General features: G+C 44.4%; 1 protein-coding gene across 2 annotated transcripts in view; it reads right to left on the reverse strand.

Moving 5' to 3' along the window:
• Positions 1-9,973, reverse strand: part of tox (thymocyte selection-associated high mobility group box) — a 62,810-nt gene extending 52,837 nt beyond the window's left edge. For both annotated transcript variants that reach the window (XM_056421224.1, XM_056421223.1), the window contains exon 1: positions 9,408-9,973. In XM_056421224.1, the coding sequence (XP_056277199.1) occupies positions 9,408-9,512 (105 nt within the window). In that variant the 5' untranslated portion in view covers positions 9,513-9,973. The remainder of the gene's footprint in view (positions 1-9,407) is intronic.
• Between the last annotated feature and the right edge of the window lie 7,848 nt (positions 9,974-17,821).

A 17,821-nucleotide genomic window follows, 5' to 3' on the forward strand; every position in this document is an offset into this window, starting at 1 on the left:
TTTGTTTTGGAAACTAAATCCTGATAATTAGTCTCTTCTGGCAGGTCTCTATCTCCGCCCATCTGCTCCATTTGGCATCCCTCCACCAACCAGGAGTCCCTCATGGCAGCGTCCCCATGATCTGACCAACTGAGACGCTTTCAGACACACCAAAAACACACGCAACAGGGCTGAAAGTCACCCAATCATCAGCAGGCTTGGGGGGAGGGGGGGGAGTCTGGCAAGGTGTTCAGTAGCGGGAGTGGCGGCCAACAGGGACAGACGGACAGACAGATTGACTGGCTGTGTTCCGATAGATAATTAGATGAGATGCCGACACTGTGGTTAGTTAGTTAAAAAGCTGTAGGGATGGGGGGGGGGGGGCGGGGGGGGCAATGGAAGTATGCGATACCAGAAAGGGGCCATAAGATATGGTACGGTATGATATGGTATGATAAGGTACGGTACAATACGCTATGGTATGCTAACATACGGTACAATGCGCTATGATACGATATAATACGATATCGTATGATAAGGTACGGTAAGATATGGTAAGATAACGTACGGTAAGTTAACACATGGTACGACAACTTATGGTAAGCTAACGTACGGTAAGCTAACGTACGGTAAGTTAACACATGGTAGGATAACTTATGGTAGGCTAAGGTACAGTAAGTTAACACATGGTACGATAACTTATGGTAAGCTAACGTACGGTAAGCTAACGTACGGTAAGTTAACACATGGTACGACAACTTATGGTAAGCTAACGTACGGTAAGCTAACGTACGGTACGGTAAGTTAACACATGGTACGACAACTTATGGTAAGCTAACGTACGGTAAGCTAACGTACAGTAAGTTAACACATGGTAGGATAACTTATGGTAAGCTAACGTACGGTAAGTTAACACATGGTACGATAACTTATGGTAAGCTAACGTACGGTAAGTTAACACATGGTAGGATAACTTATGGTAAGCTAACGTACGGTAAGCTAACGTACGGTAAGTTAACACATGGTACGACAACTTATGGTAAGCTAACGTACGGTAAGCTAACGTACGGTAAGTTAACACATGGTAGGATAACTTATGGTAAGCTAATGTACAGTAAGTTAACACATGGTACGATAACTTATGGTAAGCTAACGTACGGTAAGTTAACACATGGTAGGATAACTTATGGTAAGCTAATGTACAGTAAGTTAACACATGGTACGATAACTTATGGTAAGCTAACGTACAGTAAGTTAACACATGGTACGATAACTTATGGTAAGCTAACGTACAGTAAGTTAACACATGGTACGATAACTTATGGTAAGCTAACGTACAGTAAGTTAACACATGGTACGATAACTTATGGTAAGCTAACGTACAGTAAGTTAACACATGGTACGATAATTTATGGTAAGCTAATGTACGGTAAGATAATGTACGATAAGATAACGTGCGGTACGATAACGTGCGGTACGATAACGTATGGTACAATAAGGTACAGTACAATACAATAAGGTATGGTATATTACGATATGGTACGATGAGGTACATTAATGTACAATAAGGTACAGTACGATACAATAAGGTATGGTATATTACGATATGGTACGATGAGGTACATTAATGTACAATAAGGTACAGTACGATACAATAAGGTATGGTATATTACGATATGGTACGATGAGGTACATTAATGTACAATAAGGTACGGTACAATGTAATAAGGTATGGTATATTACGATATGGTACGATGAGGTACATTAATGTACAATAAGGTACAGTACGATACAATAAGGTATGGTATATTACGATATGGTACGATGAGGTACATTAATGTACAATAAGGTACAGTACGATACAATAAGGTATGGTATATTACGATATGGTACGATGAGGTACATTAATGTACAATAAGGTATGGTATATTACGATATGGTACGATGAGGTACATTAATGTACAATAAGGTACGGTACAATGTAATAAAAGAGGATCTGATTTGGGTTGCAAAGGGATGCAACATTTCCATGAAGAAAATTGCAAATGTTCCCAATATAAACATTAACATTGTACTTTTATTGTATTTTAAGTGTAGCAGCTGTGCATTCTTCCATCATGAACAGATAATCTGCCAGCATCCGTGAAACAGGAATCCAGTTGGATGTCCCCGCTGTGCATGCAGTGCATTGTTCCTCCTGGTGCAGCCGGAGCCCTGCATGCTGTCAGACATCGAGATCAGAGGAGTGGACTGGCTGTATTTGAGATGCGTTACCATATTTTAGTCAACCAGCAGTTAGTTAGCCTCGAGCAACGTGCACGGTACTTAAAACACCGTCTGCTGTTTCAGCTGGATGTAACGATGAGGGCTCCAGCTGATTGAGGCGTTTCAATGGAAACCGTTTCCATTCCGTCTCTATTGTAAAACGTATATTTTATAAATTTGCTGTTTACTGTAAACCAGAAGTTTGCACACGGCACACATTGTCAGCTAGTTGTCAGGGGGCGCCTGTAGCTCAGTGGGGTCAGGGGGTCGTCCTGCAACCCCAAGGTTGTCGGTTCGATCCCCGCTCTCCATATAAGTTGAAAGTCGAAGTGTCCTTGAGCAAGGCACTGAACCCCCGGGCGCATCGCTGCAGCCCACTGCTCCTTAATAAGGATAATAAGGATGGGTTAAATGCAGAGAAGACATTTCGTTGCATGTGTACCTGTATTCTGTGCAATGACAATAGATTGACTCCAATCCAATCAAATAAAATAAAAAACCCCTACATGTTCATTTTATCCTGTTCATTTCCACCCTGAACCCTGGAAGTTCAGCAGCGTTCAGACAGGCGAGCCGATTGCGTCGCTGTTTGTACGTGAAAGACCTTTTTTTAAATGACTGGCAAATCCATCCAAACTAATCTTTGTAATCCTGACTGACAAAAATTGTTCTTGAATGACGTCGGTATTGCCACAAGGGGTTTGCTGTGCGGTGGATGATCCTGTTGCCAGTGACGATAATGTACAGGAGGCCGAGTCAGCCACCTGGCACTGGGGAGCAGATTTATTATTTCACGAACACTGAATACACCCCGCCGGTGAAACGAAGCCCCGAGTGAGACGACAATAAACTGTCACCCAAAGGTGAGCCTCCGGGTGGACGGCGGAGGAGGAGGCGGGGCTTATGAAATGCTATATGAGCAGCAGCGCAGAGGGCAAAGGAATGAAGGAGGCTTCAACAGAACTTCTTCTTGTGAGGGATGTTGCTATTAGTCGCGTGTGCGACATGAGGACTCAGAAACAACTCAATAATTCAGCCACCATTTTATTATCTACCTTTTCCTCCCATGTCAAAATGTCTTCCGTGGCAAGGGGCGTGCGGCAGCCTCCGGGTAATGTCGACCAGACGTCCTGTCCCACCAACACCTTCACAGTTTTTGGCAAATAACTACAGAGCTTGCAGGTGAATACTAAATCAATCTGCAGGGAATTCCCCAAACTGTTAACCCCTCTCACAAGGAGGAGTCCGGTCCGTACCACATGAGAACATTCACAGGTTTCCATGAGCAAAGGTTGTGGATTTATTTTAAGTGCTACCTCGCTCCGATGTTCCGAGAAGAAGAATTCAAACAAAGCAGGCCGCTGATTGGCCGGTGAGAATCGCGACGAGTTGTCGTGGATAGCGAGCGCAGCTTTTTTTTTTATCCACCCGACAGAGGTTTGAACGAGGCGGGCGACCGCAAAAAAAACTACAACAAAGTCAGGGTTCTTACACATTTTGACCGATGGATTTCCAGGACTTTTCCAGGACTTTAAACCAAATTTCCATGACCAAACTGAAATCTCGGTATAAACATGAACATTTTTGAAAATTGTGCGTATTGAGAGCGTACGCCGGCTTATATTTTGAGCGTCTTTCTTTAAAAAAACGTATTCATTATTTCAAACTCGCCGTAAATGAACATGTGATTATAACACATTTCCATGACTTTTCCAGGCCTGGAAATGACCATTTCAAAATTCCATGACTTTCCCAGGTTTTCCATGACCGTACGAACCCTGAAAGTACAGACGTGCCTCTGTTCAGGTGATGATGTCACGACCGCCGCCCCGAGAAGAGGAGCAGGTACCAGAGCCGTCAAACACGGCGTTCGAGAGGCGATACGAGACGTACGTAGAAACCCACCCCCGGAATAACGATGTACGCCACACGTGCGTCCCTCTGGAACCGCATCGTGTAAAACCGTGACGGCCGCCGCCGCTCTGCTGAACGGTGAGGTGTGACCACGGCGCTCGCCGTTTCACCAGCTCTGCGTCGCTGCGTTGCCGTCGTAGCAGCTCTCCTTTGGTCTGTATTCTCCTGTTCTTGACTGAGGCCTTCTTTGTTCCTCCCCGTTCTCTCTTCCTCTCTATTTGCTTAAGAAATACCTCACCCAGCTTTCACAATCATCATGTTTACATAAGTCTCTCTCTCTCTCTCTCTCTCTCTCTACTCCACACATCCAGTGTCTCCTCTTCTTTCACTCGTTTTTAGTTAGGTACTCAAAGTCTTCCCACCACGAAGAAAGAAACACCTCATGACATCGCAACACTATCGAATAATTAACCCCTGCAGCAAATGATGAGCGAGTGATGTAAAGGATGCTTCTGAGGTCAGAGGGGAAACTATACTATACGATATACTACTATAGTGTATTTAAGTTATCTTTGGTTGTAATTGTTGTTATGACGCCCACCATCTTTCATTTAAACCTCAAAACAATCATAAAACCCATTTCACAGGTAGAGAAAAGCTTTACTTCGTTTGTAAATGTGCATCCACAGAAGAAAGATGAATAAAGTATCTTACTTCAGATGCGGGGAAATACCTTAAAGGCCTTAAATACAATGTAGTATCGAAATGACCGATTGAGAGTGTGGAGGAATGTTTCCTTCTCTGGTTTATGATTCAAAACCTCCTGAGAAACTAATGTACGTATCTCTACGTTGGCCAACTTAGTAGTTCTTAATGAAGGGCACACGCCATGCCTATTGAGTGTGTGTGTGTGGGGGGTGGAGTGAATTCTTCGGTGCGTTACGATTCGCTCTTGAAAAAGTACACCTCGGTTTCCAAAAGGTAACTAATCGGAAATTTAAAACCCAATCCTCGAGATCGGCCGCGTTGCCCGTCTTGAGCCGAGCGAGCGCGTGACTAGAGAAAGACGTTTTTAGTTAAGAGGAAGAAATGATGGATCATTAGGAACACGCTGCGTGGAAAGAAAAGAAATGTCAAACGTGTGTGGAAATGAAAAGGTGTTGATGCCTCCGGCCGAGACCTCCACTGCTCACAGGCTTTGCTCCGTGTAATTAAAACGGTAAAAAGTATAGACATCTTTACATTAACACGTCTGTGGGAGGAGCCTCCACTTTCTCTCTCTCACACACACGCCTACACACACACACACACACACACCATCTCTCTATTCTTTTTCTCTACCTCTTTCTGCTCCTTCTTGGCTTCTTCTCTCATTTTGTTTCTTCTCTGCTTCTTTCTATCCTCTCTGACTTCCTGTCTCCTTTCCTCTTTCCTCTGCTGTGCATTTCTCTCTCTCTCTTTTTATATACTCTCTGTCTCTGCTCACACACACACACACACACACACACACACACACACACACACACATGCACACACAGTAATATGATCTCTTCTATCAGGCCGACACAGCCGTGAATCAAAAGAGAGAAATATAGTACAAACCTTAGTGGCCCCACCCCCACTGCTCTCTCTCTCTCTCTCTCTCCCCCTCTCTCTCTCTCATCTACAACATCCCAACCCCCAACAACCCTCTCCTCTCTCTCCCTCTCTCTCTTCAGTCCCTACCCCCAACCACACCACACAGCTCTCTCTCTCTCTCTCCACATCCCTCTTTCTGAAACAAATATACTCACTGACGAAGAAAAAGAAAGAAGAAGAAGAAGAAAGCCCACAATGCGACTGCTGCACTGCAACGCACACTTCTCCACAATGATGCTGGATCCAGAGATTAAAAGCAGCAGATTGTGGCATCCAGCACAGTCATTAAATAGCGAGGGTGAAATGAAACCCGGTATATGTAGAACTATAATCTCATAAAGACAAGGGCGGGATACGCCGCTCCTGCCCGAGCTGCAGGTCAGAGGTCACAGTCGGCTCCAAAGATGTGGTGTAAAGGATCTACTATAATGCCATGCTGGACTATTCTGGTGTTTTAACATACAGCGTACAAAATAAACACTTGTTCTCCGTTGGACATCACCGGCAATTACACATCACGACTAGACAGCTCAATGTTTTGGTTTTTTAGTTTCCCCCCGAGATCTTTACGGAGACGTTTGTGTCCGTCAAAGCTGGAGCTAGTGCGTCCCGTTACCCGAGTCCCGTGTACCCGAGTCCCGTTGCCCGAGTCCCGTTACCCGAGTCCTGTGTACCCGAGTCCCATTACCCGAGTCCCGTTACCCGAGTCCCATTACCCGAGTCCTGTGTACCCGAGTCCTGTGTACCCGAGTCCCGTTGCCCGAGTCCCGTGTACCTGAGTCCCATTACCCGAGTCCCGTTACCCGAGTCCCGTGTACCTGAGTCCCATTACCCGAGTCCCGTTGCCCGAGTCCCATTACCCGAGTCCTGTGTACCCGAGTCCCGTTACCCGAGTCCTGTGTACCCGAGTCCCATTACCCGAGTCCTGTGTACCCGAGTCCCGTTGCCCCGTTACCCGAGTCCTGTGTACCCGAGTCCCATTACCCGAGTCCCGTGTACCCGAGTCCCCGTGTACCGGAGTCCCCGTGTACCGGAGTCCCGTTACCCGAGTCCCGTGACCCTCTGAGTCTCCTTCGTGCGTCGCATTGTGGAACTTCTTCTTCACGATTCTGCTGAAGGAGGTTGAGGTTTAGGGTTAGAAGTACACCCTGAAACACACGACCGACCCACAACCTGCTTCAAATTAGTCCTCCAGACTAAACACCAAATATGGGAGTTTATTTGATTATTTATGTCTATTTACGTCCAAAGGTTTTCAGCTAAAGTTTCTATTAAGTAATGCCTCATTTGCATATTTCAAGTTGTCAACGGGGAAAGTTTCGTGGTGGTTTCCATGCGTACATTTGTTCACCCTTCTCGCCTGTTGTCTCTTCAAAATAACTCTAAAGGTCATTTTCTTTAAATAATCTATTTTCTCACACTTGCACCACCCTGCACGTTCACTCCTCTCCGTCCTCTGAAGGTATCTACAGAGGAGTTTATTCAGATATCATTCACAGCCTAATTTATACACATGTATTTTTAATGGCTGTTGTAATTTATGGAGTGATATCTAAAATTCCCTCTGTAAAAAACATTTGACTGGTATCTGATAATCCATGAATGTTGAACCTTACTTCATCCGATGTTCTGAACATGGATGCAAATTGGCAAATATTTAGTCAGATAATGCCTCTTTGCATATTTTAACATGAACATAAAACATGTTATCCAATACAACAGCATTGTCTTTATACAAGTCATGAATTGGGGAGGTTTCATGGTGTCTATTTATTAATATTTTGGGCTCTGTTGAGCTTCGCATGGAACCGAGTGTTGCGGCACTTCTAGGCGGGCGGCCCGCTGGCAGAGAGTATTTGAACCCAGCGTTTTCTGTTCAAAGTTATTGTAGCCACAAGTCGACGCCACGCTGCTGTTGCCGAGGCGTGTGTGTGTGTGGGGGATCAAACAACCAGCCTGTGAATAATCCCATCAATCATTAAACTGTACAGCAGCCACTCAGGGATGACATCATCCTCTGACATCACAGAGTCCACACGACTCCGTGACGGAGGTGGATCACAAGTGTTTTTTTAGTGGGTTCTGGTCCCGCGGCGCCAACGCGACGATGAAGTACGAGCGCGAGGACGCCACGCGACGCCGTTTAGAGTCGAGCGCCCCGCTGCTCGTGTGACACGAGTATACGGATCGGTTTGCTAATTGAAATATATTTGGTAAATTGAATAGAGAGACAGAGGAGTCCGTACAGCAGGTGAATTAAAAGTATCAAAGTACATCTCAGTATATATATCTATATATATCACACGTACATAACCGTGTTGTGTACGTGTGATATTGTTGTATTGAAATTGTATTTATTCATCTTAATGCTGCAAAACTAAACAACACAATCAACATGTTGTGCGGAGATTTAAGAGAGTTTACTAATCTGTCACTCGCGCTAATAGCGACTCATCAGCTGCAACTAGTTAAATAATGAAGCAATTAATCAGTGTCAGAGTGCAGAGACACCTCACTCTGAGATAGACTGATAGACAGATAGATAGATAGATAAAGACAGATAGATTGATAGATAGAGAGATAGAGATAGATAGATAGATAGAGATAGATAGATAGATAGAGAGATAGATATATAGATAAAGACAGATAGACAGATAGATAGAGAGATAGATAGATAGATAGAGATATAGAGATATATAGATAAAGACAGATGACAGATAGATAGAGAGATAGATTGATAGATAGAGAGATAGAGATAGATAGATAAAGACAGATAGATAGATAGATAAATAGAGAGATAGATAGATAGAGAGATAGAGATAGATAGATAAAGACAGATAGATAGATAAATAGAGAGATAGATAGATAGATGGATAGATAAAGATAGATAGATAGATACATAGAGAGATCGATAGATAGAGAGATAGATAGATAAAGACAGATAGATAGATAGATATGTAGATAGATAGATAGATAGACAGACAGACAGATTGTTCTATGCTGCTCAAATATAATTGTATATAATCATCCTGCCTTAGAAGGGTCTCTCAAGGTGGCAACACACTGAATCCCTACAAGCTCCGCCTCTCTGTGGCCAATCTGACCCTGACCTTTGACCTTGCTCTGGAGGGAGAAAGACAGCTTCCCCGGACACCAATTAACTACAGCATCATCAAAACTCAAATGAGTGCGCTCCAGTCTGAACTATTTTTAAAGCATACAAAACGTTTGTTTTAAAAGGTACCAATGCTTGTTCCCCTCCCCAATCCACGGAGGTTAATTTCATTCTCGCCACCCTTCCTCTGTTTGTACTTGTGATTCGGTGCATATCTAAACTTAATTAGCTTTCAATTACAGCTGCTGAGGTTTTTAATTAAGGGTGTCATTACATCACTGGCAACACAGTGAACTGAGGGGACGTGCCCACAAGAGACGGTAACGCGGGTGTAGTTACCTCCATGTTCAAAGTGTAAATGGAGGCTAATAAAGCTATTAATTACCACTTAATTGGCGGGGCCAGATAAATGAATACGGGGGGGGGGGGGGGGGGGGTAATAACCAAAGTGGGACAGGACAAAGGTGTCTTTTATCTTTCAGACTACGGGGAGCAGGAGGTGTCTACCGAGGGGTCTACCGAGGGGTCTACGGAGGGTCCCTCTGTCCTGGCTTACCTTGTTGGTCCCGAAGGCCGGGTCAGGGTAGGAGTGCTGCCCCAGCCTGGTGTGGTCTGAGGCGGACAGAGGCTGAGGAGGAGGCGGGTAAACGGTTACATCCATGGCTGCGGATACATCCACGTCTGCGTCCGTCCTTCTCTTCGCGGTTCTTCTTCCCTCTCGTGAACGTCTGGAAACCTGAATGCTTTTTTTTTTTTTTTTTTTTTTACAAAGTTGAAAGTCTTTTTCGGCGAGTGCGCGAGCGGCCAAACAAGAGAAAACACCGTCCGGCCCGGTAAAACGAGCTTCTTTATGGGGGCAATAAACGCAGATAAGTCGGCGAAATTAACCTGGACCGAGCGCACGTGAAGTTTAGACCGATGCTCTCCTCCCGGCACCGGGTTTCATGCCGTTAGTAGAAAAACTTCCCGGTAAACCCACTTCTTCAATACCGAGCGTTTAAAAACAAAACGGTGGTTTAGGGGGGGAAATCGTTGAATCCGTTGGCGTCTCGCGTGTCTCGGTGTCGGACCTGTCTCTCCCGGTGGTTCTATGCCGCTGTCTCCGCTGCTGCTGCCGCGCGTGTGCTCGGTGCCGAGGTGCCTCGCGGACCAGTCATACAAAGAGCTCCAGCATCAAGCTAGCACGAGCCAGCCGTTACTAAACCGGATGTGCAATTTCTTACAAAATAAAAGCTCGGATTTGTTTTTTTGTCTTCCGCTCGTTGACAACAACAAATAAAAGAGATTGAAAAGGATAACGCATATTTACTATTTGACTAACGTATTTAAACCCGCCCACGACTCATTATACTAATTACAATCAACATCTGTGTTGTTTACAAAATGATGTTGCGGTTTTATTTTTTAGAGTAATCGACACATCCGTTTGCGACCAACTTGACGAACATGACCCTGAAGAAGCTGAGCTGCAGAATGTGCTCCATCTAGAGGAGAAGAGTGGGTCTAAAGGTCCATCCAGGTGTTTCTTTAGACTAAATAAACCTACAAGTGACTGAACGGGTGTTTTTTAATTAAATTATAGCGATGCGTGACTCTAGTTTGGTGAAGAGTCACAATTCTGGTTGTAGAAAAATCAGTATGTTGATTAGTGATGTGTCTGCTGTTCATGGTGCTAACACTGCACAGAGCCCACTGCTTACAACCCAGGTCCATTTGGTGACATCATCACACAACCAGTGCCGCACCAGCACTTCACATGTCGCTCCAAGGTTGTTTTTTGAGTAAATAACTCAAATGATATGTGCAATAAACAATGACTACAGCGAACGCGTGTATAGCGACTGCTTTGCTCGCCTTAGTAGAGAGGATTTTTTTGCAAGTAACAGGCTGGGCTACACACACCTTACACAACTGGTTGTGGTGGAACTACCCCCCCCCCCCCCCCTCAAACAAGTTAACCCAGCTGTGACACACACTCAGTGCGTTTACATGATGGTATAATTCCAATCTTGCTTTAGTCGGACTATGCTATCTTTTGGGGGATCTGCTGTTATCCCAATATACATGGCAGTGAGTAATTCGAATCATTGGCCGAAAGCATGTCATATCCGATACGATAGGTGGCGCTGTTTTCATTACAACTCGTGGTGATACAGCCACTTCCGCTTGACCTCTTCACCACTACCAACAACAACCAACAACAACAACATTAACATTTCGAGAAAGATGGCGAACAGAGAGCAAGGCAAAGCTACATCCCTCTACTATTCTTGCATGATGTTAATAGTGACATTATCGTCTCTTTCGACTCTTTCGACTTCCGGGTCACGACATGGGAGGGAGGGAGGAGGGCGGCGGGATCTCAAGCATGCGCAAAGACGCAAAGTCCAGTTCCTAATCCAATTCACCGTTACATGCCGCGATAGTTGAATTATCAACCGGATCGGATCGAGTTATCCAGGGGTGTTAATCGGATCGTAGTCGGACCGCACATAGTCGAACAAAGGTGTTGACATGAAACGGATAATTCGATTTCAGTCCGACTCAGCCAGTTATTCGGATTTGAATCCCACTGGTGGTGCAGTGTGGTCCCCACTCTCTCCAGTCCTCCACCATGAGGGTGCCACGTTGGGCGCCATCGACAAGCGACTGCTCTGTGGCGTCACGGACGAGATAAGGATGCTTCTTCTGTTGTTGATTGTCCACCATGTCTCCTCACAAGGAAAAGCTGTCTTAGTTTAAGTTCCTTCCTTGTGATGTGGGATCGTTTTTCAACACGATTGAACAATGCACTTTGGTCTTTCTGGTCTTTTCTGGTTCTCCACGTCCCGGACCGTCTCCGTGCTCAGAACTGTTCTCTTGGAGGGATTCCCGGCGACAGCCATGTCCCCTCGCCGCCTGCGGAGGACATTTTTGTTCACAACAGGCAGTCGACGCCTCGGCTGCTTCGCCCTTAAGCTGCCGGTTAGCTTCATCAGAACTTAAGTAGCTGCTTTCTTCGTCTCTCTCTTTCTCTTTCTCTCTCTCTTTTTTCTTCTTCTTTGGTTTATTTGATAAGAGACAGTGCAAATTAATAAAAACATTTCTGTAAACGTGCTAGAGTTATTAGCCAAGAGCCTATTTTTTTTCATCTGTAGTCCCGAGAGGCAGATGTCATAAAACAAACTTAAAAACATAAGATAACATATACAATGTCTAACAATTAATAGTGATTATACTCTTAAACATTGTCAAGTACTAACAAGACAGGCAACAAGAAGACTCTCTCTCTCGCTCGCTCTCTCTCTCTCGATATACAGTGTTTTTTATATATATATAAATATATATATAAATATATTTAGATATATATATAATATAAATATATATAAACACTGTGGGACAAATAAAGGAATATCATATCATATATATATATTATATATAAACTTTTCCACATCTAGACTCTGTTTGAAGCAACTCTTTTGCGTTTCAAAGGCTGGGCGGCGTGTAGTACGAGCTACATGTAAACAGCTCCATCACAGGTCACATGATCAATCGCCTCTAGGGATCCAAAAAGCCGAAAGAGAGAGAATCGCTCCTGATCAAATGCAGGTTGAGTCATTCTCCGGGAGTCGACTTCCCGGTGTTCATTTTGGGTCTTTTCGCACACACATCGGGTAAAACATTTTCAAACCGTCGGCGCTTTAACCTTGATGACATTTCTTCTCCCTCTAACTCCCGTGATACAACCTTGAAATCATGGCAGGAAAAAGAAAGTTGTCAAACCTTTTTTTTCTTTCTGCTGTGTCTTCAAAACTACTCTAAAGGACGTTTTTATTTAACAATCTTTTTTCTCACGCTTGGATCCATAAATATCGTCTCCTGCAGCCTCTACATCCACCACACCCTCCACGTTCACTCCTCTCTATCCTCTGAAGGTATCTACAGAGGTGTTTGTTCAGATATCATTCAGAGTCTAATTTAAACACATTTATTCTTTATGGCTGTTGTAATTTTATGAAGTATACAAAGAGATATCTAAAGTTCCCTTTTTTGTTTCTCACTGAGAAACGAATGTGGACCGATGATGTCCGTTAAATGGCCCCACAGAGTGAGACTGCAGCTCCTCCTCACACCATAATATATAAATAACCTCCATCCTCACAGGAAGTTCAGCACCACCTGGTTCGGTCTTGGAAAAAAAGAAGCTAAATCCACTTACACTGCACACACACAGATCCATGTCGGCATATGATGTTGACCGGGGTGATTTATTTATTTCCTACAAAATTCACATTGTGTCTAAACCCCCCCCCCCAGATGAAACAGTGAAACAGATTGTGTGTGTTGGACAAACAGAGACGAGTCAATACTCAACCAACAAAGATCTGCAATGACGGAACAACACATTTCCATCATCCGGAAATAAATACATACACACAGATGCACAAAAACAAAGAGATTATGTCCAACCCCACACACACACACACATGCACATCTCACTGATTCACACACACATGCAATACACTTCAACAGATGCTCGCTCACACATGCATATGAAATGTAGGAATCCACTTACACACATGAAGTACCTGCAGACACACACATAATTATACTTTATATCGTAGCAAAACACACGCACACGTACACAAACGTACGCATAACGTATACGATCCAAACACACACACACACACACTTGTATTTTGGAAAGATAACCTTGGACACACAAGTAAAAAAAAAAAATGCACATACACACTGAGTTTATACGCACACAACTAGGTGTCGTAAAAAGTAGGTTCTTTTTCACTCTCTCCCTAACACACACACACATATATATACACGCACACACTCGCACGCACACGCCACAAGCCAGCCCACACATACTTCGTGAACATACATACAGTGGGTGTTCTGCCCATCCCCCACATACATATATGAACCCCTCCCCACTGAAAAAGACATAATTCACTTGCACATTCTCCTCCCCCACACACAATTCCTCTCTATAAAACTCCACACACACACTCACACACACAGTACACACACACAGTACACACACACACACACACAGTATACACACGGCGACCCACATGCTCATATGCACTAAACTAATCAAACACACATATACACTTAAATACTCACATGTACACCCGCACACGCACACACACGCATACACATACACACACATACGCACACATACACACACATACGCACACATACACACACATACACACAGATATAAAAAACAGATGCAAGCACACAACTGCAGCATAATCACACCATGCCAGTGCTGCACCATATGCATGTCAACTTATATCATCAGACAGATATATATACCCACATATATATAAATATATATATATATAAACACGTATACAAATGTATATGCCTATATATAATGCAAACCACATACAGACACACATGCACTTAAAGACAAACACACACACACACATATTCTACCTCAATTTTCCTATTTCCATGCATGAGTTTTCCCACATATCTGATGGGTTGAAACATTAATGTACTGTAGCATTTGAATGATGTGTGTCTCATCATGTCGGGGGATTACATTATAGATTCATAGTGCAGCAATCCACTCCGGGCTAAAAAGCTCCAGCCCTTTAGGTATTACAGCTCTCCAGTATGAGAGCGGAGGAGGAGGAGGAGGAGGAGGAGGAGGACTAGGTGCAATTTGCCTTGGGGAAGAAAGACATAAAATATTGGTAAATATTGTGAGAATTCTGTTGTTGTCATGTTTACTTCTGCGTGGCAACACGTCATATCAAAAAGGGTTCCTCTGATGCTCGATGTCCGTATGCAGGCAGGAATACCAACGGGTATCATAGACGCGGATGTTTTGCACACGTCACCAACATTCAACCTGAGACACGTGGCTGGATTTCAGCTCCATGTCTTATAAAGTGAAGGCAAGTTGAACACAGTGTGGACTCGTGGTGCTGTACTGACAGTGGGCGTAACAGGGCCGCTCGGCCTTATTTAAAGAACCGTTGGCGTGACTCTGTCGCTGAATGTCGGGTTGGGACCACCAGCACGCTGGGCGTCAACAGCTGACCTCACAGCCGATGCTTCCATGTGCAGAACTACCCAACTATCCCAAGACGATGTGACTGAAGGGCGCTGCCACTTGATTCATTCTTCTGATGACGATGTTGTGTAGCATCGAACGCCTGTTTATTTTTAATGGCAGCTGGAGAGAGAGAGAGAGAGGACAGGCGATGTGGGGGAGGTTTAAAAGTCAAAAGGCGCCTGTTGTACAGGTGGAGGATGGTGAGGAAGGGGCCTGGGGGGGAGGGGAGGGGGCTGGAGAGAGTCAGAATTTGGCATGTGTGTGTTTTTTCTTCTTTTTTTTAAGCTCCCAGACACACCTACAGTCTGAGCCGCTACAATGCGCAGCTCCACTGGAGCGGTTGGAGTTAAGGGCCTTGCTCAAGGGCACCGCAGTGGTGGTAATGAGAGAGCCCCCCCCCCCACACACACACACACACCAAGATGTATCCTGCCGGTAACAAGCTCCCTTCTCTCACCTTTGGGTCATCACCACCTTAATAGCTAAATATCTTTTATTAAAGAGAAACAAGTCAAATTCTGAATTTCTGCTGAAAGGCTTAAACATGTCTATTAATCGTTCTGAATCCACTTCCTCTTGACGTGTTGAATATGATCAGTTGGGGCCAGACACCGAAAGAGAGGAGAGAGGCACTCCAGGGTGTGGATGAGCTCATGTGTCAGGTTGGTTAAAGCGATCCTTTTTAATGAGCGTCAATTAACGCTGACGTGTACCCACTGCTGCCCCTCGCCCGGGATCTGTCATGGCCGCCCTCCCCCACCACTATCCAATCAAAAAGCTGAGAGACATCTGGGTCCATACGGTTAATGTTTGAGGCTTTTTGGTTGGAGCCCAGAGGAAACAAGGTGCGGTGGGCAGCAGCCGGGGCCTCGTCGAGCCCTGATGTAAATACCATGGAGCGTGACCTTCTGCATCAGACTGCATGTTGACCAAGAATAATGACTTGATGAAGTCATATTGTGAGTGTGTGCTTGTGAGTGTGTGTGTGTAACAGTATAGGTAACAGTAGGTAACAGTGGGTAACAGTAGGTAACAGTGGGTAACAGTGGGTAACAGTGGGTAACAGTGAGTAACAGTGGGTAACAGTAACAGTAGGTAACAGTGGGTAACACTAACAGTAGGTAACAGTGGGTAACAGTGGGTAACAGTAACAGTAGGTAACAGTGGGTAACACTAACAGTGGGTAACAGTAGGTAACAGTGGGTAACAGTAACAGTAGGTAACAGTGGGTAACAGTGGGTAACAGTAACAGTAGGTAACAGTGGGTAACAGTAACAGTAGGTAACAGTGGGTAACAGTGAGTAACAGTAGGTAACAGTGGGTAACAGTGAGTAACAGTAGGTAACAGTGGGTAACAGTGGGTAACAGTAACAGTAGGTAACAGTGGGTAACAGTGGGTAACAGTGAGTAACAGTGGGTAACAGTAACAGTAGGTAACAGTGGGTAACAGTGGGTAACAGTAACAGTTGGTAACAGTAGGTAACAGTGGGTACTAGTGGGTAACAGTGGGTAATAGTTGGTAACAGTAGGTAACAGTAGGGAACAGTGGGTAATAGTGGGTAACAGTGGGTAACAGTAACAGTGGGTAACAGTAGGTAACAGTGGGTAATAGTTGGTAACAGTAGGTAACAGTAGGGAACAGTAGGTAACAGTGGGTATCAGTAACAGTAGGTAACAGTGGGTAATAGTGGGTAACAGTGGGTAACAGTAACAGTTGGTAACAGTAGGTAACAGTGGGTAATAGTGGGTAACAGTGGGTAATAGTGGGTAACAGTAACAGTGGGTAACAGTAGGTAACAGTGGGTAATAGTTGGTAACAGTAGGTAACAGTAGGTAACAGTGGGTAACAGTAGGTAACATTACATTACATTACATGTCATTTAGCAGACGCTTTTATCCAAAGCGACTTACAATAAGTGCATTTCAACCTAGAGTACAAACTAAGAACAACAAGAATACAGGAAGTAACATTTCCTCAACATAGTCGAACTACAAAAGTACCATAAGTAAGTGCTATCTAAGTGCCACTGAAGTGCTAATCTGTGTTTTAATCCAGATATAGTCGGAAAAGGTGTGTTTTCAGTCTCCGACGGAAGATGTAGACTTTCTGCTGTCCTGATGTCAGTGGGGAGTGGGTAACACTGAGGAACAGTGACGGTAACAGTGGGATTAACAGTGATTAGCTGTAACAGTGGGTAACAGTCGATGGTAACCAGTGGAGAGCGGAGGAGCCTGAGTAGTAAGAAGAGGACGATTCTGATGTTGTGCAGCATGTACCTACAGCCAACACAGAGCTGTTGAAGGTGATAGTGTTGGGTAATAGTAGGTAACAGTGGGTAACAGTGAGTAACAGTGGGTAACAGTGGGTAACAGTGAGTAACAGTGGGTAACAGTGGGTAACAGTGAGTAACAGTGGGTAACAGTGAGTAACAGTGGGTAACAGTGGGTAACAGTGGGTAACAGTGGGTAACAGTGAGTAACAGTGAGTAACAGTGGGTAACAGTGGGTAACAGTGAGTAACAGTGAGTAACAGTGGGTAACAGTAACAGTTGGTAACAGTAGGTAACAGTGGGTAATAGTGGGTAACAGTGGGTAATAGTGGGTAACAGTAGGTAACAGTGGGTAATAGTGGGTAACAGTGGGTAATAGTGGGTAACAGTAGGTAACAGTGGGTAATAGTTGGTAACAGTAGGTAACAGTGGGTAACGGTGGGTAACAGTAACAGTTGGTAACAGTAGGTAACAGTGGGTAATAGTGGGTAACAGTGGGTAATAGTGGGTAACAGTAGGTAACAGTGGGTAATAGTGGGTAACAGTGGGTAATAGTGGGTAACAGTAGGTAACAGTGGGTAATAGTTGGTAACAGTAGGTAACAGTGGGTAACAGTGGGTAACAGTAACAGTAGGT

The sequence above is a fragment of the Pseudoliparis swirei genome, chromosome 8 (assembly GCF_029220125.1).
Source record: "Pseudoliparis swirei isolate HS2019 ecotype Mariana Trench chromosome 8, NWPU_hadal_v1, whole genome shotgun sequence".
Taxonomy (NCBI): domain Eukaryota; kingdom Metazoa; phylum Chordata; class Actinopteri; order Perciformes; family Liparidae; genus Pseudoliparis; species Pseudoliparis swirei.